This window comes from Meriones unguiculatus, chromosome 18, assembly GCF_030254825.1.
Source record: "Meriones unguiculatus strain TT.TT164.6M chromosome 18, Bangor_MerUng_6.1, whole genome shotgun sequence".
In the NCBI taxonomy this organism is placed as follows: domain Eukaryota; kingdom Metazoa; phylum Chordata; class Mammalia; order Rodentia; family Muridae; genus Meriones; species Meriones unguiculatus.
In genome coordinates this window covers 12,096,134-12,121,620 of record NC_083365.1, presented here as the reverse complement: position 1 = coordinate 12,121,620, position 25,487 = coordinate 12,096,134, and the positions used below count along the sequence as shown (strand labels likewise).

The 25,487-nt window shown below is 44.0% G+C and overlaps 1 protein-coding gene across 1 annotated transcript in view; it reads left to right on the top strand.

Annotated features, from left to right (window-relative positions):
• Tmc2 (transmembrane channel like 2) overlaps positions 1–25,487 on the top strand; it is a 66,421-nt gene that overhangs the window by 22,668 nt on the left and 18,266 nt on the right. Inside the window, exons 5-13 of the mRNA XM_021645111.2 lie at positions 8,197–8,278; positions 8,607–8,713; positions 11,187–11,285; positions 12,711–12,853; positions 14,049–14,196; positions 17,265–17,453; positions 18,375–18,554; positions 19,997–20,146; positions 21,491–21,619. Of these exons, the coding sequence (XP_021500786.1) occupies positions 8,197–8,278; positions 8,607–8,713; positions 11,187–11,285; positions 12,711–12,853; positions 14,049–14,196; positions 17,265–17,453; positions 18,375–18,554; positions 19,997–20,146; positions 21,491–21,619 (1,227 nt within the window). The remainder of the gene's footprint in view (positions 1–8,196; positions 8,279–8,606; positions 8,714–11,186; positions 11,286–12,710; positions 12,854–14,048; positions 14,197–17,264; positions 17,454–18,374; positions 18,555–19,996; positions 20,147–21,490; positions 21,620–25,487) is intronic.

Sequence of the window (25,487 nt, the reverse complement as noted above, 5' to 3'; positions counted from 1 at the left end):
CAGCCAAACATTAGGTGGAGCTTGAGGAATATTGTGGAAGAGGAGGAGGAAGGATTGAAGAGGCCAGAGAGGTCAAGGACACCACAAGAAAACCTACAGAATCAACTAACTTAAGCCCACAGGGACTCACAGAACCTGACCCACCAACCAGAGAGCATGCATGAGATGACCCTAGGCCCTCTACACATGTGTTAACAGATGTGCAACTTGATTCTCATATAACAACCGGAGCAGAGGTTGTCTCTGACTCTGTTGCTTGCCTTTGGATCCCCTTCTCCTAACTGGGCTGCCTTGTCTAGCCTCAATAGGAGAAGAAGTGCCTAGTTCTTCCTCAGCTTGACATACCAAGGCAGGATGATATCCATGGGAGGCCTCTCCTCTGAAGGGAAAAGGAGAAGGGAATGGTGGGGAAGAGAGGAGGGAGGAGAGGCTGCAATCAGGAGAGAGAGAGAGAGAGAGAGAGAGAGAGAGAGAGAGAGAGAGAGAGAGAAAGGAAGGAAGAAAGAAAGAAAGAAAGAAAGAAAGAAAGAAAGAAAGAAAGAAAGAAGAGAAAGAAGAGAAAAAAAAGCAAAGACTAACCAGCACAGCAGGGGAAAGCATTTCTGCTCAACTCCTCTAAATGTGTGCATGCCATTCTGACCTGGAAATGTCGTTCCATGGTTCTCCAGAGATTTCAACTGACATAAGTCTCTATGTCTGCTTATCACTTTAATGAGAGTAATTTCACTGTTTCACACAAAGTTTATGAACATTGTCAGCCTGAAGCAAACTTTCTCATAATCAAAAACTATTCTCTAGTTATAGTTAAATAAGATTTTTGTTTTGTTGGAAATAAATAGTAGAGTTGTATTAAATACCTTTCCCTTTCTGCTAAGAAAACTTCCCTGTTATTACTGGTTCAACCATCAGTCATGGTAGATTAATTTTAACCTCATAAACACATTAGCTTTTATGGCATTTTATTTACGGCCTTTCTAGTTTTCTTAAGATTGAATTTTAAATCTTGTTTACATTTATTTATTTATCTGTTTGTGGAGTTTTTGGGGGGGTGCACCACAGTGTATCTATAAAGGTCAAAAGACAACTTGAAAGAGCTGATTCTTTCCTTCTACCATGAGTCCTTGGGAATGGAACCAAGATCATCAGGCTTGGTGACAGGCACCTTTTCCCCTAAGCCATCATGCTGACCTCTAATCTGAATGAGTGTATGTATCTATATACATGTATGTTATCTGCGTGTGTTGGAGGTCGGTACGCGTGCACACACAAACTTCAATGCCCAGCTTCCTTCTCTGCCTCTGCCTGGTTCCAGAGCATTTTCAGTACAAGATACTGAAACCTTTGAGGTGCTCTATGGTGGCTGCCAAGGAAATCAGGGTAGGCTGGAACTCCAGCAGCTAAGTTTATAAGACTCATATAAGACCAGATGTTGCATTACTAATGTCCATAATTACTGACACAAGAACCAGAAAACTTGAAGTCTGGATCAGCTGTCTTTTGCTTGTTGGTGTTGGTCTGGCTTTTGTTGTTTGGTTGATTTAGTTACGTGGAAATTAAAGCCAAAATACACTCAGCCCAGATGAGCACCGAGAGCCCTGTGTGGCAGACCTACGCTGGCAACAGATAAGCTTAGGATTGTTTCGGAGCACAGAGCCAGAACTTGGGAGGGTGGATGAAGGCGGAGGGCTGCAACAGCCTGGATCCATCACCACCCTCCCTGCATCCCTCCAGATAAGACATTCTCACCAAGCAGGACATAGCTTACGGACCCCTCTGTGCGACCATCTCTGTCTTCTAACAGGTGGTAGTAACCCTATTGTCAAACCCTGCCTGGTTCCTTCGCGGCCATCTTTCACTGGCTTTGCAAGGGAAACATGCCAATGCCTTCACAACGCCATCTTACAAAAGAATCAGAGCCTGAGCCAGGCATGTTGGCACACGCCTCTATTCCCAGCACTCTGAGAGGCAGAGGCAGGAGGATCTCTGTGAGTTCAAGGCCAGCCTGGTCTACAGAATGAGTCCAGGACAGCTACAGAGAAACCATGTCTCAAAAAATAATAATAATAATAATCTGAGCCTGGGCTAGAGAGATAGCTCAGCCATGAAGAGTATGTGCTGCTGTTACAAAGAACCCAGATTCAGTTCCCAGCACCCACATCAGATGGCTCACAACCCTCTGGGGATCTGATGACCTGTTCTGGACTCTGTGGACACAGCATGCGTGTGTTACACGTATACACATGCAAACAAAACACGTAATACATGCGATAAAAACACGTAATACATGAGATAAAAAAATAAGTAATTTTTAAAGAATATTGTCTTGGGATCTGCTTCCCACCACTTCTGAGCTTACAATTCTCTGTGATGGATTTTGGTTTCGTTTGTTTGTGTGTGACAGTGTTGCACATAGCCCAGGCTGCCCTTGAACTGCATTCCTCCTGCTTCTTCCTCCAGAATGCAGAGATTACAAGCATGAACCTACAAGTCCCGGTTTATTTTCCTGTCGGTGTAGTAAAATACTCTGACAAAAGCATCTTACAGCTAGAGGGGTCTGCTTCAGTTCACAGTAACCAGACACAATTCAACGTGGCAGCGAAACCTAGCAGTTGGAGGCTGAAACAGCCAGTCACCTCACATCCTTGGTCAGGAATCAGAATAAAGAAGAGGAGGGGCTTGGCGATAGAGGCTCAGGGCCTGACGCCAGGAACCCGCTTCCTCCAGAGAGGCTGCACCTCCTGAGGGTTCCACAGTCTCCCCTCACACTGCCTGAGGACCGGGTGCTCAAACTGGCGGTCCTATGGGGAACAGTCACATTCAAACAGCAACACCAGACAAGAATTTACAGACCGAACCACACCGCTAGCCCCTGCTGTTTCGTCTTTGCCCTTCTTGCTTTAGAGATTTCCTTTTTATTGTCTCATTTGTCAGTATCTCATTGAATATGTTCATTGCACGAGTCACTGTTACATAAGAATATTTTGTGGAAATATATATTGTAAACTGAGAGCATGTCTCCTTCCCTGCCCCTTTCTCAGCTCTACCCTGTCCCATTAATCCTCTTTGTTTCTCTAAACAGTTCCGCTTCTACTTTCATGTCACATATATATGTACATATATATACCAATGTATGTGTACTATATGCACCAATGTATATATACATAGATATATGATTTTTCATATCTATATGAAAAGTCCAGCAACCACATGGGAGACAAGCACCGCATTTGTCTTTCTAAAACTGGCCGAACTCACTTGGTATGATTATCGCCGAACTTTGTTAATTGTGCCTGAAAACGCTTCCATTGTCCGTTTACCACACTTTCTTTATTCATCCCTCTGTTCTTGGACGCTTAGCTTGGTCCCATGACTTTACTGCTGTGAACACAGCTGCAATATCACTGATGATGTCCAAGTGTCTCTACGATATATTAACTTCAAGTCTGTTGAGCAAACACCTAAGAGCGATATGGTAGTGTTTTTTTAGAAACCTTTATATGGATTTCCATAGTACGTGGATTAGTTCAGATTCAAGACCTGCACAAGGCTTCCCCTTGGCTCACATCCTCACCAGCGTTTGCGGTCACTTGTTTTCTTAATGACTGCCATTCTGACTGAGGTGACATGAAGACACAATATGGTGTTAATTTGCATTTCCCCGATGGCTAGCGCACTAGGTTGGACATTTTCTCATGTGCTTTTTTTTTTTTTAAATTGGTCATTTGTGTTTCGTCTTTTGAAAATTCTTCATTTATTTCATTTATTTCATTAGTTTTTTTTTTTTTTTTTTGAGATAAGGTCTCTCTATGCAGGCCTTCTAGAACTTGCTGGTAGAACAGGTAGGCCTCAAACTCACAAAAATCTTCCCATCTCTACCTCTCAGGTGCTGGGATCAAAGACTCGCACCACCACACACACTCAGCCGGTTGTCTTTATTGAGCTGCTGGATATCTTGTTGTTGTTTGTCTATTCTAGTGATTAAGTCTCTGTCAGATGTATAACCGCAAAGATCTCCTGTCCGATGGTATCTCTGCCATTGACGACTTGGTTCATTGGCCGTGGAGATGGCTTTTGATTTCAGGAGGGCCTGTCAGTCGCTGGCATTATTTTCTCAGTAGCAAGAGTTCTAGCCAGAAGCCCTTACCTATGGCTACATCTTGACATGTTTTCCCTGCTTCTCTCCAGAGTTTCAGCATTCTTGGCTGTATACCGAGGTCTTTGATCCACCTGGCACTGATTTTTGTACAGGGTGAGGGAGGAGATAGTTTCATTCTACGTGTGGATTCCAGTTTTTGCAGCACCATATTTTAGTACCTTTGTCACTTTGCCTGTCACACTGCATAGCTGCAGCTATGTTAGGTTTGCACTGGGGTCGTCACCGAGGGATTTCTCTTCTTTAGTTATCTATATTTCTAAATACTTACTATTTTCGGTGTTGCTTTGAATGGAGCATTTTTTCCTAATTCCTTTCTCTAAGGTACATTGCTGATATATGAAGGTTACTGGTTTTTATATTGATTTGGTATACCACAACTTTTAATAATATATTTAGCCTGGTGATGGTGGCTCACGCCTTTAATCCGAGCACTCAGAAGACAGAGGCAGAAGGATCTCTGTGAATTCAAGGTCAGGCTGACCTACAGAGGAGTTCTAGGCCAGCCAAGCTACACTTTGTCTCAAAGAAAACAACAGGCAGCAGCAGCAGACAGGACACGAGCCAACATTCCCACATCCCATACTTGGGACCAAAACAAAAACCTATTCATATGACACAATTGCATTTCCGAAGAAACCAGAAACTTTTGATTCACAGAGCATGATCTTAACCACAGAGCCACCTCTCCAGCTCAGAAGTTTGTCGGTCTTATTAACTTTTTTTCAAAGAATGAGCTCTTGCTTGATTTTGTGTAGTGTTCTTTCAATTTATATTTTATTAACTTCTTCTTTAATCTTTATTACTTCTTGCCATCTATTTTAGGATTAGCTGCTTCTGTTTTGAGAACCTTTGAAGAGTATCATTTGGTTGATTATTTGACAACTCTCGGATTTTGTTGTTTTGTTGTTGTTGCTTTTGTTTTTCAAGACATGGTTTCTCTGTGTAGCCCAGATGTCCTGAAACTCACTCTGTAGAGTAGGCTGGCCTTGAATTTGGAAATCCACCAGCCTCTGCTCCCTGACTGCTGAGATTAAAAGCATGTGCCCCTATACCCAGCACTCATATTTTTAAATATAAGCACTAATTTGCTATAAACTTTCTTCCTAGGACTGTTGTGGTTGTGCCCCAGAGGTTCTGATAGAATATGTTTTCATTATCATTTGTCTCCAGAATTTTTAAATTTCCTCTCTGATTTTTTTTGGATAACCCACTATTCATTCAAAACATGTCTTTTAGTCTCCAACAACTTTTTTGTGGTTTCTGTAATTTTTCTTATATTGATTTCTAGTTTTATTCCACTATGGCCTGATAAAACACATTATCTCTCTTTTTTTTTTAATTTGTTTAGACTTGATTTGTGACCTCTGATATGATCAGTTTGGGGGGAAGTTCAATGTGCTGCTTAAGGGGGAAAAAGTGTATTCCCTATCAATTAAGTAGAATATCCTACATATGTCTGTTAAGTCCAGTTCATCCAAAGTATACTTTAGTTCTGAAGTTTATTTGTTTCTTGTTTGGAAGCCCTAAGTATCAGAGTAGAGTACTGCCGTCCTCCACTGTTACCGTGTCAGGGCCTATGTGGCCTGTTTTGCCTTTTAATGTTGAACTGTTCCTTTTATTAATGTGTAGTGTCCTTTTAATCTCTTCTAATTAGCTTTGGTTTGAAGTTTGGTTTGTCTGATGTAAGGGTGGCTGAGCCTGCTTCTTTATGCTTTATTTTTGCCTGCTCATTTATTTTGCATCCTTCCATAGATTTTTGTTTTGTTTTGTATCTTTGCCAGTGTTTCTTATAAACGACACACAGGGTTTTTTAAAAATGTATTTGCTAATTTTACGTATATGAGTGCTCTGTTTTTATGCACCCCAGAAAAAGGTACCAGGTCTCATTACAGATGGTTGTGAGCCACCGTGTGGTTGCTGGAAATTGAGCTCAGGCCTTCCAGAAGAACAGGCATCTCTCCAGCCATCTCTCTAGCCCCTAACATACAGTGCTAATTAATTAATTAATTAGCTTATTAATTTACCTTACATTCCAGTAAGAAGTTCCCTCCCTCCTCTCCTCCCAGTCCCTCCCTCTCACCTCCCTTCATCTTCTCCCTCCTTCTCACCTCTCCTCCCTTTCTTCTCATAGAAGGCGATACCTCCCATGGATATCAACCTGCTTTGGCATATCAAGTAGGACTAGGCTCAGCTCTTTTATTGAGGCTGGACAAGGCAGTCCAGTTAGGGGAAAGGGGTCCAAAGGCAGGCATCAAAGCCAGAGGCAGCCCCACACTCTTGCTGTTTAGAGGTCCCAGATGAGGACCAAGCTGTACATCCGTTACTCATATGGAGTGGAGGACGAGAACCATCTCATGGATGCTCTCTGGTTGGTAGGTCAGTCTCTATAAGCCCCTATGGGTCCGGGTTAGTTAATTTTGTAAGTTTTCTTGTGGTGTCCTTTGACCTCTCTGGCTCTTTCAATCCTTCTTCCTTCTCTTCCATAAGATTCTCTGAGTGTGTCTCTGTATCTGTGTTCTTTTTCTTTTTTAACTTTCTTTTTCTTAAAAAATATTAGTTTATTTACTTTGCCTCCGAGAGTGACCCCTCCCACCCCTCCTTCTAGTCCTCCCCACTTTTTCTCCTTCCCCTCCCCCTTTCCCCTCAGAAAAGGGAAGCCCCTCTCCCTCCATATTAACCTTCCCCAGCATCTCAAGTCACATCAGGTCTATGCATCCCTTCATCCCCTGAGGCCAGGCAAGGCAGCCCTCTGTATCTGTTTTCATCAGCTGCTGTGTGAAGCCACTCAGATGACTGTTGCATAACAGCCTCCTGTCTGCAAGAAAAGCAGAACATATAGTTCTTAATCCAGCCATTAGCCTGTATCTTTTCAGTGGTGAGATGAGGCCATGTGTGTTTATGGTTATATATAAGGGGGGTTGCTATTTCCTATAAATCTGTTAGGTGATATTCTGGTCCACTGAGTTATCTATAGACAGAAATGTGTGTGTGTGTGTGTGTGTGTGTGTGTGTGTGTGTGTGTGTGTAACTAACCACAGTTCTGAGATAATCTGCTCAGAAAGAGGGGAGAATATTTGGGTTTACACTGTTTCCTAACCTGTGAGTAACACTGTTGCTTTGGGCCCATAGATCACACAGCAAAGCAATACTACATACCTCACATCCAGGAAACAGAGAGAGAGAGAAAAGGCCAGATTTGGTGACGCCTGTCTGTAATCCCAGCACTCGGGAGGCTGAAGCAGGAGACCACTGAGTTCAGGCAGCCTGGGATCACAGCAAGAAGCTGTCTCAGAAAGGGAGTGAGAAAGGGAGAAAAGATGAAAACGGGAGCAGGAAAAGGGGACTAGGGTCTCACTGTCCACTTTGAGCAGACAACTAAATGAACTAAAGACCTCCCACTAGACTCCATGACCTAAAATTTCCACCATCCCTCTGTAGCACCCCTCTGGGAACAAATCTTGAGCATATGTGCCTTTGGGGGGACCTTCAGGCTTCAGACTATAGCAAGGAAGGAGGAAGTCTTTCCCCCTCTCTTCAGCCCCCGCAAGGTGAGTGATTGCCCCGGAAAAGGATGAGCAAGATTAGGGGAGATCTCTCAGCTTAGCAAGGCTTCCAGCAAACTGAAGCTCTTGCCTCCTGCCGAACGTGAATTGTGAGGTTCCTTTCTCCTTGATTTTTGTTTTAACACGAAGAAAGTTGTGTCAGGGGACCGAGGAAATGCACACCGAATTTTAAAATTCATATCAAAATTGTCTTCTGCACTACAGCCATGCAATATGCTGCAGCCCTGGCTTCTGAAAATACCCCCTGACCCGGTACACACCCCACTGCCATTGCCCTGCTCGTCCCAGCGCCGTCCCCTACTGTAGCCAGGCTCTCTGGCCTCTGCGTCCATGCCCCATTCCTTTCTTTGCTCCAAACCTCAACATTTACACACACACACACACACACACCCTCAGCATCTCCCACGACCTGACTGTTCCCCTTGGTGCTTAAGGTTAACATGTTGGTGACTGAGGGTTTTATCTGTTTCATTTCAGAAATGGGTCAAATTTAAGAGGGACTTTGATAATTTCAAGACTCAGTGTATTCCCTGGGAGATGAAGATCAAGGACATTGAAAGTCAGTATTTTGGCGTCGCTGTTTTTTTTAACTGGTTTCCTCAGAGCAGTCTGCCCAAGGCCTAGGTTCTGGTTAGGTCATTTTATAGATGATGTTGCATCAAGAAAGGTGGGCACCGGGAGAGCACAGGAGCCAGATTCAAGTGCAGATTCCCCACTCTCTGGTGACAGAGCTCAGGAGGCTTTACCTCAGAGTTCCAGGCTGCTCTTCCGGAATAGGAAAACATCCCTGGATGATTACTTGACAGACTGATGTGAAAACCACGCTCATTCAGGCAGAGTCCATTTCTTCGCCGACACATTTCACGGTGCCGTCTTTTCTCCTCCAGGCCACTTCGGTTCCTCAGTGGCCTCATACTTCATCTTTCTCCGATGGATGTATGGCGTGAACCTCGTCCTCTTCGGCTTGATATTTGGTCTAGTCATCATCCCAGAGGTAAAAACAACTCCCATGTCTTCAGATAATGTTGCCAGTATCGTAATTTATACTTTCCAAATACTCTATTTTTCTTTACTATAATCTGTCATTCTTTCAAAAAAAAAAACAGGTTTTTTGGAGATAAGGTATTGCTATGAAATCCAAACTGCCCTCAGGCTCACCTGCCCCCTCTCCTTCCTCCCAATGCCTGAATTATAAGCACCACTGTCACAGCTCTGTTTAAATTCAGTATTCATGTCAATTGCCCTGGTTGTTCAGCACTAAGCATGGAACCAACATACTTAGGGTTCTGAATTAAGAAACTGACAACACATTTTCTGCCTTTCATTTATACTTAAAATCAGTGAAAAGTTAAGATCCCTCTTTCTGAGCTATCTTAGGAATTTGTTACAGTTACACACATATACACACGTTGCATAATTTTAGAAAAAAATATTTTTTCCTTTTATTCTTGGAGAAAAAGAAAAACAGGTAAAACTAAGCAAAATGTAAATAAATTAAAAGAAAAAACAAGAAAATGGTTAGGAAATGAGCTCTCCTGAGGTGGAGGAGGGTATAATTCTGGAGATTTACAAAGTCTTGCTGCTTTTGTTTTTAGTGTGTCAGGGATATGTTGTATTTCAGGATCACATGTGTGTACAAGTATGTGTGTCTGTGCACATGTACATGGGCCAGAAGAAGACATAAGAGTTCCTGATCTATGTCACTTTGCAGCGTGTTCTCTTGACACAGAGTCTGTCAAACAGGCACAGTGGCACACGCCTTTAATCCCTGCTCTTGGGAGGCAGAGGCAGGCAGATCTCCTTGAGTTCGAAGGCAGCCTGGTCTCCACAGCTAGCTGCAGGCCAGTCAGGGCCACACAGTGAGACTCTGACAGAGCGAGCAAACAGGCAGACACAGGCAGCTTCTCCTCATGGACCTGGAGTCAGGCTGGTAGACAGCAAGCCTAGTGACCCTCCCGTCTGCCCCTCAACACCCCCCCCTCCACTCACCACTGAGGTTATGTGCACCTGAGGCCACACCCAACTTTCTGCCTGGGTGCTGGGGCACCCAGCTAACTCAGCTCCTCATGCTTGTGCAGCAAGCACTCTTACCCACTGAGCCATCTCCATAGGCCCATTTTTTTTTTAAAGAAGTTTTATTATTTATACATCAGTCTGCCTGCAGGCCAGAAGAGGGTGCCAGATCTCATCATAGATGGTTATGAGTCGCTATGTGGTTGCAAGGAATTGAACTCAGGACCTTTCAAAGAACAGCCAGTGCTCTTAACTTGTGAGCCACCTCTCCAGGCCATAGGCCCATTTTGGGGGGGAGTTTTTAAAAGCTTGATGACAGCTGGATAAAAAGTAGTTAAGTTTCATTATTATGACTGACTCTGCTTATGTGTTATTTTGCTACTTTATGTGTAATGTATTTCTTAATAATATTATAAATTACAACTTAACCAAAATAACCAAAAAACAAAAACAAATAAACAAACAAAAAAACCCAGAAGACCTTGGATGCCACAATAGCAGTAATATCAGACCTCAGGAGACAAAGGCAGGAATTCTAGGCCAGCCAGGACTATAAGACCCAGGGAGAACTGGTCAGGGGTTGGGGAGAAAGAGACAGATCTGAAATCATAAACCTCTAAAAAGTAATTTCATGTAGCGAAATACCAGAACCAATGCTATAAAAACCAAGAGAAGTATCATATGTCTTTATCTTTAGTATTTGTCAACATTTGTAAAATTTATACTTTAGCCAATAGGTCAAAATATTGAATATTTTGTACTAAAAATATAATTTATCTACAAGTAATATCACTGTATAAGCCCCCAAAATCCATCCCTGTATTCTACCAAATAGTACCCAGCTTTATATAAAAGACTCTATGGAGAGCCTTAAGACAGTCATTAAATAGACAAATGTTGCCACCAAATCCCTACACTCTTGTGATCTGGTTTATAACAGACTTGAAGATGTTGACGCAACAACAATGAATCTATCAAACAGTAAAAATTAACAGACTGTGAGACTACCATAAGGGGTGCAATAAAGGTCAATGAACGACAACAAAAACATCTTATTTTTCACAAAGCCAATCTAGCATCTGCAGGGATGGCTCAGCCGATGGAGCATCTACTCTTCAGGAGAACTGGAGTTCTGTCAGGTGGAGTGGCTCACACCGCCGGTGTCTCCAGCTCTGGGGGATCATCAACTTTTGGCCTTCTTGGGTGCTCCCCTATGCTCACACAGACACACACACAGACAGACAGACGCACATGCGCACACACTCACGCACAAGTAAGAGAGAAACCTTTTGAAAAGCCAGTCCGTCCTCATTCACCTGTAAATCTGATCCCGCGGTCTTTCTCATCGCCAGGGTGTGAGTCAGGCTCACCTGGCGGAAGGACACGGGGTTGGTTAAATATGTGTACGGTGACGGTTGGCATTTTCTCCACTTACCCGTCTGTCCCCACGTGAGGTGCTGATGGGCATGCCCTATGGAAGTATACCCAGAAAAACGGTGCCTCGAGCTGAGGAGGAAAGAGCCATGGACTTCGCCGTCCTCTGGGATTTTGAGGTACGAACCACTATATCAATGCTCCTCCATTTTGTGATTACAAAGCTGGTGTCCTTCCCTCTCAGAGTCGGATGTCAGTCCACCAGAAACAGGTAACCGCAAATTAGTGATGTGAGTGCTGCATTTAGCTGTTGAGAAGTGATACTTCCTTCAACTAGGACCCTTTGTGAACAAAAGCGCTTTCCTGCCCTTTCTTCTGTGCTCATTTGATCAGGCCTGCTGTCAGGATGCTCTGACTCTCTCGTGTAGATGGTAACATCTCCATTTCCTGTGCTGCCAGAGGGAACTTCTTAAAGTGCAGATTGGAGCATGTCCCTCTCCTACTTCAGCTATCCCTTGCTTCCAGTTCCCAGTGGAATTAAAGCCAGGGTTCTTCATTGTGCTTATGAAAGAACTGTACGGCTCCAACTGTTTGTCTGAGGCCTCACAAGTCACTGTTCCATTTTATCAAGTCAGGGATGTCTCGACACACATCCAGCTGAGGGGGCCTCTCCCTGGGATCTTCTCCCGACTTTTATCAGTCCCCACCCTCCACACCTCTCATCTGTAGCTTCAAAGGGTTCCTGGGGTCACATAGGCTAGCCACAGTGCTGCCAACAATAGGTCATGGGGCTGGCATCCTCCAACTTCTGAGACAAAGTTCAGTCTTCTCAGAAAGGCACCTGCCCTGTTGCTGCCAGGGGTGTTTTTTCACTTTTTCTTACCCAGGAATCCTTGTGGAAATCTCTTACCTGCCAAAAACAAATGGAATTCATTCAACAACAACTCTTTATTTTGTATTCAACAAAGACATTTTAAAAACATACTAAAACCTAAATTAATACCATAGCTAACTAATTTATTTAAAAAGTTTACTCATGGCTAAAGCCACGCACACTTAAAAGTTAAAAACAAAACAGGGACTGATGAGATGGCTCAGAGGATAGGCCAGTGAGACTGACAACCCGGGTTTGATCCCCGAAACCCACATGGTGGAAGGACAGAACTGATTCCCACAGGTTGTCTCTGACCTCCACGTGTGTGCCACAATTTAAACAAAACAAAATGTGAGATTTGGGTTGCACAGTCTGGGGTCATTTTGTAATGTAACAAAAGTCCACAAACTCTTGTCTGTTTCTGGCACATTAAGAATCTGGCTCTTGAACACAATAGCTTAGAGCTATGCATCCTTACATGCTCATGCTGGGCACGTGCTCACACGCATGCACACACTTGCCTCTCCTTCCTGAATCTCTATGTGCTCTGTGCAGTGGAGGACAATGGCTATGGACGGCCTCTGGAGACACTATGAACTGAATGTTTAGGACTCTTCCTTTCTGTAGGCTTGATTTAGAACTCTACACAGAAGTCCCTGATAGAATAGACGTGTGCAACTACTCTCCTCTGAGATTACAAACCCGGAGACTTTGGACGTCTTTCCTACAGGGCTACATCAAATATTCTGCTCTATTCTATGGCTACTACAACAACCAGAGGACAATCGGATGGCTGAGGTACAGGCTGCCCATGGCTTACTTTATGGTGGGGGTCAGCGTGTTTGGCTACAGCTTGATGATCGTCATTAGGTCGTAAGTACGAGTGTCTTGTTTGTGGGGTTTGGTCTTTCTTCATTCAAACAACTGTCCTCTGACTCCTCTTTGCATGTTTACCCTTGTGACACACCTCAAGAGGAAGCAAGCAAGACGCTACACAAGTCTTCCAGTTCCTTGGGTTCCAGCTCTGGCAAGGTAGCTGGCAGAGGCAACTTAAAAGAGAAAGGGCTTATTTGGGCTCACAGTTCTGGGGTGCAGTCCATCGTGTCAGGGAAGCTGTGGTGGCAGGAGCGTGAGGCACCTGGCCCCATTGTCTCCACAGTCAGGAAGCAGAGGGTCGTGACTGATAGTCACTTGAGCTGTCACGTTCTCCTTTTTATTCAGACCAGGAGCCTAGCTCACAGAAGAGTGTCACCAGCAGCTGGGTCTTCCCAACTCTATCACCCTAATCTACATAACCCCTCACCAGAATGACCAGAGCTGTGTCTCCTGGGTGACTCTAGGTCTTGAGCGCACCAAGCAAATGCAGATTTTGAGATATAAGTAACAAGCCAGACAATATGTGAAGCTCTGGGAAATAAACTTTATTTTATTAAATATTTCTTTTCTTTCATGCATATGAGCCTTTCTGCCTACATATATGTATGTGTACCACATGTATGCCTGGCGCCCGGGGAGGTCAGAAGAGGGTGTCAGATCCCCTGGACCTGTAGTTATAGACAATTGTAAGCACCTGTGGGTGCTAGAAGTAGAACCTGGGTCCTCTGCAAAATCAATAAGTGCTCTTAACAGCTGAACCATCTCAGCCCAGGTCGCTGAGTTTTAGATCAGAAAATGCAAGCTCTAGACAAGAAAATTAGATGACTTGGAAAGACAGGTTTCTGTTTGAGAAGAGGGTTCCCAAGTTCTCAGACTGGGACCCAGACTGGGTTGACCCAACCTGAGTCAAACCTCAAGAAATCAAATGCAAGGACAGAAAACATAATGAGGAGTCCTCTATCTTGCAGACTCGTTATCTAACTGGCCCCATGGGTGCTCATAGGGAACTCAGAACTTTGGGGGAACAGTGCTCTGAATGTAATTGAAACTATCCTAGCTAGTGTCCCTCCCTGGCTTGCCACTTCACTGGATGCATCTTCTCCTTGTGCCGAGACTGAGTTAGGCCAAGGATCCCGTTGGCTGATGTAGCAGCAAGGAGACAGGTGTGGCCACAGTGACGTGTGTCCTCCAGGATGGCCAGCAATACCCAGGGGAGCACCAGTGACGGGGAGAACGACAGCTTCACGTTCAGCTTCAAGATGTTTACCAGCTGGGACTACCTCATCGGGAATTCAGAGACAGCTGACAACAAATACGTCTCCATCACCACCAGCTTCAAGGTAGTGGTCCTGGGGTGGCCCCTCCTTCCCGAGGGAACTCTGGGAAGCTTCCCCCAGCTGGGTGAGAGGAGAGGGGCCTCCAGACAATCTGTGAGAGGCACTGTATTAGTGCACACACCTTCTAAAAAGACATCCAATGGCAGAGGCGCGCTGAGAATCCTCCTGCGGGGCTGGAGAGACGGCTCAGCGGCTAAGAGCACTGTCTGTTCTTCCAGAGGTTCTGAGTTCAATTCCCAGCAACCACGTGGTGGCTCACAACCATCTATACTGGGATCTGTTGTTGCCCTTTTCTGGCACACAGTGTACATGCAGATAAAGCAATCATATATGTTAAAAACCAAAAACAGAAAAACAAAAACAAAGACAAAACAAAACAACAACAACAACAAAACAACCTTTAAGAAAAAAAATTTTTTTTTCTGACTTCTGAAGTCTGGTTCTACCTCTTCTCTCATGACATTGCTTCTGGTGGAGCTCATGGAAGGATTCACTGGGACAACTCTTGTCAACCTTCTCTCTAAGCTAGAATTGCCTAAGGAGCTTTAACACTGTCCTGCCTAGAGCCTTTGGGATTCTTACGTGATTGGCTAGCATTGTTGTTGTTTAGGTTGGCTGTTTGTTTGTTTTTTAAGCTCTCCAAGTACTGTAACACCCATTTAAGAATGTGGAAATGAAAGAATTAACCTTGTATTCATATGGTTTGTGTCTCTTACAGTCCTCATTATTTTTTCACAAGAAATTTGAAGTGGGCTGAGGAAATATAGTTCAGCCAAAATAAATAAGCTAAGCAGCATGGTGGTATACACATGTAATCTTGGCACTTGGGAATGTAGGGTCGAAGGATCACGAGTTTGAAGCCAGGCTGGCTATTATACAGCAAGGCTGTGTCTCAGTCAAGCCAACATGGACCAGACAGTAAACAAATGAACAGAGGTAGAAGCTACAGCCCAGAAACATCACATGTTATATTGTACCTCTGTGGCTGCAAGAACTACAAGCCTTTGAACCAGGGGTCTGATGTAGCCCAGGACAGCCTTGAACTTGTCATCCTCCTGCGTTGGCTTCCTGAGTGCTGGGATTAGAGGAGTACTCCACTATACCTGACTTCCAGGCCAACCCCTTGCCAGGCCAGTATTTGCCCTGGCTGACTTGAGATTCTTTCCCCAGGCCTCAGCGCTTGCTGGGCATCTGTTGTACTTAGCTACCTCTGCATTTCCCTTCTCTAACCCTCCCTGGGAGGAGAAACGGTCTTCTGCTCACTGTCAGTGAATGATTTGAAATGGGTTACTAAATGGGTTTGCTGGGCCGGGGCCTGTTCGCCTGGTGCTGGGTGGATGGGGGCCAACTCAGTCCTCTCCTCTCAGCAAGTGTGCTGTGGCCAGCTGCAGCCACGGACAGGGAAAGCTGGGGTGGCTGTGGCTCTTCCTCTAGACCAGACCAAGGGCCACGCCTCGCCTCTGAAGCACTTAGAACAATCACGAAGCATTCTCTGCTGAAAGCTGAGGTAACACACACACACGCAAAGCTACGGGGAGTCTCTGCGAGCAGCAAGGCCAGCAGAGCATAGATCCATGGGAGGCCAGAAGGATGTCTGGTTCAGCATGACTCAGTAGCCAGTGCTGGTTCAAATGTCAAGATTCTGACCCTGAGTAGTTTATTTTAGGCATATTTAAGAACAGCACAATTTGGAGAAATTATTCCTGGTGATAAGTAGATCAATCCCATGTGTATAATAAAGCTTAAAACGTGACTACATTGAAACTCTTTGTGAGGAACATGTAACATCTTCCAAGATGGGTGCTATAACTAGACCACATGTAATATCTTTAGGGTCTAGAGGAGGATATGGTGCCTGTATTTGAAATCTCAAGATTAAAATTCTAATCTAGGGGCTGGAGAGATGGCTCAGAGGTTAAGAGCACTGGCTGTTCTTCCAAAGGTCCTGAGTTCAATTCCCAGCAACTGCATGGTGGCTCACAGCCATCTATAGTGAGATCTGGTGCCCTCTTCTGGCCTGCAGACACACATGCAGGCAGGATACTGTATAGAAAAAGTCTTTAAAAAAGAAAGAAAATAATAATAAAGGCCGATAAACATATATTTTTTTAAAATAAAATTTTAATCTGAGGGGCTGGACAGATGACTGAAAGATTAAGAGCACTGATTGTTCTTGCAGAGGACCTGGGTTCAATTTCCAGAACCTACATGGCAGCTCACAAATGTATATGACTTCAGTTCCGAGGGATTTGACACCCTCTTCTGGCCTCCACAGGCACCAGGTGGTGCACAAACATTCATGCAGGCAAAACACCTATACACATAAAAAATAATAATAAAATAACAAAAAAAACTTTAAATGAATTAATTTTTCTTAATTTGAATGAATTTGGTCTATTGATTTAAAACAATCCTAGATAGCTCATTGCCACTACCATGAGCCTTTCTAGATACAATGTGGACAATAATATTAACTGTCCTATTGATTCACTGTTAGATTAAGAAATAATTCATGGCTGGGCACGGTGACACGTGCCTGTGATCCCAGCACTCTGAGAGACAGAGGCTGGTGGGTCTTTGTGAGTTTGAGGCCAGCTGATCTACAAAGCGAGTGCAGGATAGTCAGGACTACACAGAGAAACCATGTCTTGGAAAACCAAAGAAAGAGAGAAAGAAAAAAAAGAAGGAAGGAAGAACGGAAGGAGGGAGGGAGGGAGGGAGGGAGGGAGGAAGGGAGGAAGGAAGGAAGGAAGGAAGGAAGGAAGGAAGGAAGGAAGGAAGGAAAGAAAGAAAGAAAGAAAGAAGGAAAAAGCGTTCTTGGAAAATATTTAGTATCGTGTCTAGCACATAGTAATCTCAGCTTTCATTATTACAAAATAACCAAAACCAAGATAACAATAACAGCATATATATGCACACATATATATAATATATGATATTACACATATATGGCATTATATCTTCTCCTCTGTATTATTTATCAAAATATAGAAAAGTCTCAGGAATCCAGCAACTGTAGGTGGCTGGGTTCCTTGCCTGACATTATCCATGTCTTATTTTCGCATACTAAGGAATCTATAGTGGATGAACAGGAGAGTAACAAAGAGGAAAATATCCACTTGACAAGATTTCTCCGTGTCCTGGCCAACTTTCTCATTCTCTGCTGTCTGTGTGGAAGTGGGTACCTCATTTACTTTGTGGTGAAGAGGTCCCAGGAATTCTCCAAAATGCAGAATGTCAGCTGGTATGAACGGAATGAGGTAAGAGGGCCATCTCCACTGAGGCCAAGACTGAGGGGAAATACTGAAATCACTCTTATGCCACTCGGCAGAGTCCATGAAAGTCTGAATTGCAGGCCTTGCTTTAAAAAGCAAAATTAAACTGGCTGTGGTGGCACATCCCTTTAATCCCAACAGAGATGTGAGGATCTCTGAAAGTCTGAGCCAGCCTGGTCTACATAGTAAGTTTCAGGACAGCCAAGCTACACAGTGAGACCCTGTCTCAAAGCAAGTAAATATCACAGGGTGGAGAGATGACTCTTACAGAAGACCCACATTTTGGTCCTAGCATTCACATGTTGGCTCACACCGACACCTTCTTTTGGCCTCTGCAGGCACCCAGCTATGCAGACACATGCAGGCAAAGCCACTCAGATTTATAAACATAAATTAATTATTTTTCAAAGAATGATGATACTCTAATTTTCTTTTTCATATAAATCAACTGTTTCTTGTTTTTGTTTTGTTTTGTTTTGTTTGTTTGTTTGTTTTGAGACACGGTTTTTCTACGTAGCCCTGGCTGTCCTGTAGAGCAGGCTGGCCTTAAACTCAGAGATCCACCTGCCTCTGCCTCCCAAGTGCTGGGATTAAAAACCAGCAAATTAATGGTTGCTACTGAAGAGTGTGTTTTGTTTTTTAAGTTTAGTAACTTAAACTAGACTATACCGTGGTGTGTGTTATTTTGTGTTGATATTCTCAGCTAGATAGGATATACATTCTGAATTTTTAATTTAGGTAATTACATCTTGTTGTATATTTAAAGAGTTGTTGAATTATGGTTTAAAATTTTTGTTTTGTAGACTTTTCCAAGTCTTTGTCTATCTAACTTTTTTTTCTAAAAATGTTTAACTCCTATTTTCCTTTATCTTTTATTTTAAAACTCTCCTCCTTTCCATTTCTCAGGTGGAGATCGTGATGTCGCTGCTTGGGATGTTTTGTCCCCCTCTGTTTGAAACCATCGCTGCCCTGGAGAATTACCACCCACGCACTGGGCTGAAGTGGCAGCTGGGACGCATCTTTGCTCTCTTCTTGGGAAACCTCTACACGTTCCTCTTGGCCCTCATGGATGACGTCCACCTTAAGGTAAAGCCCACACACTCCACTGTGCCCTCCGTCCACTGTATCCCCTTCTATAAAAAATAATAATAACTTTACTGTGCAAAATTTCTATTAATTAAATAAATGTTGGAAGTGTGGGAAGAAAAACTGAAAATAGATGTTTACAGAGTCTATAATCCAGAGGCAATGGTGGCAAACATTTGCCACAGTTCTTTCCTGCGTTCTTCCTAGGCCGTCTTTTTCCACATCATGCCTGTATCATTTGGCATGCTTATATTTTGTATGCGGGTTTTTCCATGCTGCTTCACAGCTGGCATAGCTAGTCAATAACCAACTAACTGTCCGCTGGTGTGATATGTCACAGTTGGCCAAACTGCTCATCAGTGCTTGTCAGACATGTATGGAACACCTGCATGTTAAGCCCTTGGGGACAGCAGGGAACTAGCCACAGTCCTGCTCCAAGCGGCTCCGTGCTCAAGCCAGGAGACAGGAGACAGACTCATTTAATACCGCACACTGTGAAATACGCTTCAGTGGGGAGAGTCAGAGCACAGGAGGAAGCGAATCCTCAGCTTGGGGTGTCTCAGAGGTTGCTGTAAAAACATAGGGAAGAGCTGGAGCCAACAGGGAATGACCACTGGAGAGTGGAGGGAAAGAATGGAGACAGTGGAGGCTCGGGTGAGTCTTCCTCACTCCTCTTCCTCATTACTACCTCCTTACTATTCTGCAGGGACCTTCCCCTGAGGTTACAGGACGTCTTTGGAAGGTTCTAACAATGCAAGTGCCTGGCACTGGTCCTAACCCTTCTACCCTCTTAGGCTTCCCTCCTTCCCCAAGAAACTGCCCCACCCTCCTGAGCCTCTCATTTTACTCTGGGGTATAGTTACCACTTGCCTTTCTCTGAGACTAGCTGACTATTTCCAAATGTCACTGCCTCAAAGGGGTCCTCTCTGTGCCCCATTATCTGATGTGAGTATTCTTTGGTCCCCAACTCATATCACTCTGTCTTCTAACCATTCATCTCTACTGCTTACTAGACTATGAAATGCCTGAGAGAAATCTCTTTTGCTCACTCTTGTGTCACCACTGACTTATATGTGCAGATTAGACCCTGAAAAAAACTATTCTCAAAACAAATGGGTGGATGGGTGGATGGATGGATGCTAATTTAGGGGGAAAACTTTGTAGAAAAGATCAAAGGGCTTTCGTCCACTACACCTTCTCTTAGTGGTCTGTGAAGGGCTTTCGTCCACTACACCTTCTCTTAGTGGTCTGTGAAGGGCTTTTGTCCACTACACCTTCTCTTAGTGGTCTGTGAATCTGAGAAGTTCTTTACTAAAAAGATTGTCCAGTGGTAAGACCAAAAGACCAAATGGCAGGGTTGGAGCTCTCTTTACTTGTCCCCATGAAAACAGCTGAACTACCCATGGCTCCTTCCAACTCCCCACCATTATGTTCTCTTCCAGCTTTCCAATGAGGAGAGAATCAAGAACATCACTCACTGGACCCTGTTTAACTATTACAATTCCTCGGGTGGGAATGCAAGTGTGCCCCTGCCACCACCACACCCTGCAGATGTGCCCAGGGGTTCTTGCTGGGAGACAGCTGTGGGCATTGTGAGTAGTTATGCTCTCTGAAAAGGTGACCCTTGCTCTCAATTCTTTGTTGTCCCTTCTTTGCTCTTTCCACTTGGGAAATAACCCTGAAAACTCGAATGTCCATCAACACTAATCAGCCTGGAAAGTCCAAGAAGAATAGAGCAGATTCTGTACATCCTGGAACTTCACATCTATCTGCTGTCTTTAAACTTGTGATGAAGTTGTTGTGGGACAAGATGTTTCCTGGGTAGATGCACCATACATTTCAGATAGGGTGCTCAGGGCAGACCAAAGTATAGATAGATACCATCAAAGTTCTGGTTACCTACTGAAATGTGAGTGAGGGGTTACTTACAGGAGCAGAAATGACTCAAAAACAGCTGCACCACAGAAGCCCAGCATGGGTGACCACTCACCAAAGCTGGGAACCTGGAGCACACTGCACAGCCTTCAGGCAGCTCAACAAGTTGGAGAGTGTCCTTTCCATGTCCCTCAGACGGTCTATACCGCCTATGGGCAGCAGCTAGACTTAGAGTCTTTGCAGCTTAGCTTGTCTGAGAGTCTTCTTTGCAAGTCACCTCCTTTAAGAGTGTCTCTCAGCAGTCTTTATTGCTTCTTTGGGAAGGAGGAGCCTAGTGAGTCTGGTAAGTTTCAGGGACTTCCTAAAGCTATCTGAGTTGTTTCCCTTCTAGTTTGAGGAGCTTCCCTGCCGGATGGAATGTTTCAATCTCCTAGGGAACTGCTACTTAACAGAGGTCTGGCAGATGTTTCCAATTAAAAAAAAAAAAAAAGCAAGAAAACCAAAACCAATCAGTAATATATGCCCTATGTAAGTGGGAAAAGATTTGTGCTTTTGTTTCTGCTTTGTGGTTCTTTAGTTTATTTTCTCTATATATCAAGAAAAGGTTTGATTAGTAGGAAGTATTGTCTCAAGTAATTGAGACAGTCAGTCCTAGTGGGGGCAACCAGGATATCAGAGCAGATGGAAAAAGCAAAGAGTAAGCCTTCAGGTACTAGCAATGGTAAGTATGGAACAATGGTCATTACTAACAAACCAGGCAATTTGCATACTTGACCGATAGGCTTCCTAACAACTCAGCAAACATGGCATTACTGACTCTTAGAGGTTCAGATATTATTCCAAGTTATTTAATTAATTAGTGACTTGTAGAGCCGAGGCTTAAATTAAGCTTTCTCCAAAGTCTGAGGTCCTCTCTCTGTTCCACCACTCTGGCAGGAAGGTCGAGGCCACACTGATGGATTCCAGTGAGTGGGGAAGAGTATTGCATAGCTGTGATCACTTGGGAGAAGTGGACAGGTTCACATCTGCCCACTCCTCTTTTCCCATGTTCCTCCCTGCAGGAGTTTATGAGGCTGACGGTGTCGGACATGCTGGTAACATACCTCACCATCCTGGTGGGGGATTTCCTCCGAGCTTGTTTTGTTCGGTTCATGAACCACTGCTGGTGCTGGGACCTTGAGGCTGGTTTTGTAAGCTGTTTCTTAATATATTCTGCATGAAGGTGCTATCACCACCCTCTCTGGTATTTGTACTCAGATGCACTCTGTGCATTTCATTCCTGTGGATGCTTAAAGCAAACTCTGTTCTGTGAAGTGTTGTGTTCATTCATATTTACTTGAGTCCTCATTGCATTCACCGAAGCAACTCCATCTTTTCCCATTGTGACCTTCATCTAAAAAATGGAGGCGTGGGGGCTTAAGAGATGACTCAGTGGTTAAGAGCACTGGCTGCTTTTCCAAAGGACTGGGTTTCACTTATGGCAGACAGTTGCTCACAGCTGTCTGTAACTCCACCTGACACCCCCTTCTGGCCCCCTGAGGGCATCAGGCACTCACGTGGTACAGGGACATAGATGCAGGCAAAACACAGTACATATAAAATGCTAAAATAAAAAGGGCTTTAAAGTGTTTTAAAAAAAATGGAAGCATTTGACTTTGGGAAAAGGTGGACCACCTTCTTTAGTGCTGAGCAGATGGCTGGTGGAGAAGTACCTAAATGGCCTCTCCTGAGGAAGGCTAAAATCCTAGAATGGATAATTAAATCTTAGGAATCCAAGAACAACCAAGAACCGGATGCCCCTTTTCCTAACTTCTGATTATGCTTTGAGAAATTTCCCCCCGAGATCCCCTCCTCGTCACCTACCTGGTAAAATGTTCATCCCAAGCTCATGTCATTTTCTCCCTATGAATTGGCCCACTCTCTGGCCCAGTGCGTATCTCTCCCACACCACCTCATTGGTCTTCTCATTAGTCATGTTGGGGGAAAAAGGTCTCCTTAACTGAGCCTCTGGTGAAAGGCCCCTTATCTTGGTTACCTATATAGCCTTCACCCTGGCCTGTAGCATGTGCCTGACACCTAAAGGCTAGAGAACAGATTTCTGGCATACATTTTTTTTTAAATATTTTATTTATTTTACGTGCATTGGTGGTTTGTCTGAATGTATGTCTGTGTGAGAGTGTCAGATCTTGGGGTTACAGATAGTTGTGAGCTGCCACATCAGTGGGACTTGTCCTCGGGTCCTCTGGAAGAGCAGAGAGATGGGCTGAGCCATCTCTCCAGCCTCCTGGCAAACAGTTTAAACAAGCCTATTCTACCGCTCCTCAGCACCAACCAAACTTTGACTGTGCCTGAGCACAATAATGAAAGAATAATGAAAGAACACTGTGCTAAAAAGGGATGACATTGCTGACAGGAAGGAACAATATTCCTGTCTTCCAATTAATTTCTAAATTCCACAAGATTGCCAAGTTATAGTAAAATCTGCTAAAAACAAGCATATGATACATACAAGAAAACTCTTTAGAAGGAGGCTGTACACCTACCACTCTGTTAATGTATAATACGAAGCCAGGCAGTTGGAGATACAGTCAGTGCTGTGCAAGCCTAACAGCCTGAGTTCAGATTACAGCACCCACTGAGAAAGCAGCAGAGGGTGGTCAGGTGTGGTGGTGCATGCCTTTAATCCTGGCAGAGGGAGGCAGATCTCTGTGAGTTTGAGGCCAACCTGGTCTGCACAACGAGTCCAGGACAGCCAGGGCTACCCAGGGAAATCCTGTCTCGAAAAACAAACAAAACAACAACAAAACCCAAAAAAGAAAAGAAAGCAAGCCAGACACAGGGTCATGTGCACACCTGTAACCCCAACACTGTGGATCACTGGGGCTTGCCAGCCTAGCTTCAGGCTCCATGAGAGCCCTTGTCTCAGAGAAATGAAGCAGAAAGTGATAAATATACATACACACAGGTGCACACACACCCACACACAAATACCACACTCACATACACATACACACATACATACAAAAAAAAAAAAAAAAAAAAAGCAAGAGGATCAGGAGCTTGAAGCTAGCCTGGGTTATATTGTGAGACTCTCTTCCGAAAAGGTGACGCTTTTGATGGTGACGCTGTGAGTACAACTGGGAGTGGAGTAAACATGCCAGAGGAGCGGACACAGAGCACAGACGCTGGAGTAAGCTCTGGGGGGAAGCTGTTTATAATAAAGATGTTCTTTCAAATAAGTAAGGAAAAAGAGCATTCTATAAAAATGAGCTGCAGGGGCTGGAGAGATGGCTCAGTGGTTAAGAGCACTGGGTGCTCTTCCAGAGGACCTGGTTTAATTCCCAGAATCCACATAGCAGCTCACAAGTGTAACTCCAGTCCCAGGGGATCTGACACCCACTTCAACCTCTAAAGGAACCGGGCACACACATGGTGCACAGACAGACATGCAGGCAACATAAATAAATAAAATATTTAAAAATATTTTTAAAAATGGTTATTTTTAAGAATGATCTGTGGATAGGGAGAGGAATATATCCCTCATTCACTTCACCTACATTAATTATAAGTAAATCAAAGTTTTTAGGGAAGGAGATTTGGGGTTTGTTTGTTTTGAGACAAGGTTTTTCTCTATATCTCTGGCTGGTCTAGTACTCATAATGTAGCTCAGGATGGCCCCAAACTCGCAGCAGTCTTCTTGTCTCAGCCTCCATAGTGCTGAGATTACAGGCATAGGCCACACTACCTAGCTTGAATGTAGAAACATAAATGAAGATTTTCTTTTAAAATACATTTATGCATTTATAATCTTGGAAGTGAGAATTATTAGCTTTCTGAGCAGGACATAAAAACCAGGACTTTTAATATTTGGGAGTTTTGTTTTTAAATTTTATTGATTGATTTATTTCATGTATATATGTGTGCATCTGTGTGAATGTATGTGCACCACATGCTTGCAATTCCCACAGGGGCCCAAAGGGCATTGGACCCCCTGGAACTGGAGTTACAGGCTCTTGGGAGCCATCTAATGTAGGTGCTGGGAACTGAACCTGGGTTCTCTGCAAGAGCAGCAAATGCTCTTAACCACTGAGCCATCTCTCCAGAGATGTTTTTGTAATGTTAGTTAAATTTTGACCAGGCTTTGCTGGCCACCCTCTCTCTCCTGTCCTCTCACTGTCCTCACACCTGTCGTCTGCGTCTCCCCTTCCAGGGACAAACTGGAGGCAGAGCTGAGTCCTTCATGAGGACTAAGCACTCACAAGCTCTGTGTCTTTTCAGATACCTGCCGAGAACCAAAACTAGGAAACAATCAGCTTCAAACCTTGAGTAATTGTTCTTTTTGCAAACTGTCGTCAGACTGAGGGAAGATGAGGTGGAGGACAGTGGAGAATGATTCTTCTGTGCTTGTTTGAAAGCTTTCTTCTCGTTTTGTGTCTCCATTCATTATTTGCATTTCACTAATTTCATTTGCTTTCGCCCTTGATTATAATTTTGAGGTAGATATCTGATTAAAACATTGGTGAAATGTTTTCTTAGGAGCTAAATTCCTCTCCAAAACAAAAAATCATGTTGCAGACTGAAGAGTTAGATACAATTACAGTTTGTTGTTGTTGTTAAAAAGCTTCAGTTCTACTAACTTCAAAACTTTGGGGCTGAGCAGTTAAGAGCACTGTTGCTCTTGCAGAGGACCTGGGTTGTTTCCAGCATTTACAAGGCAGCTAACAGTGTCTGTTCCAGAGGATCTGATGGCCTCTTCTGGCTCCTGCGGGCATTGCACATATGTGGTGCACAGACACAGGGGCAGGCAAAACACCTGTACATGTAAAATAAAACGTAATTAACTTTTCTTTAAAAGTTGTAGACAAGGATAGGGATATGGTCCAGTTGATAGAATACTTGCCTAACACGCCAGAGGTCCTGGGTTCAGTCCCCAGCACTGCTTAACCCAAGTATGGTGACACCCACCTGTCATCCCAGAGCTTAGGAGGTGTAGGCAAGAGAATCAGAAGTTCCAGCTGCGTAGCAAGTTAAGAGGGCAGCCTGGGCTACATGAACCCT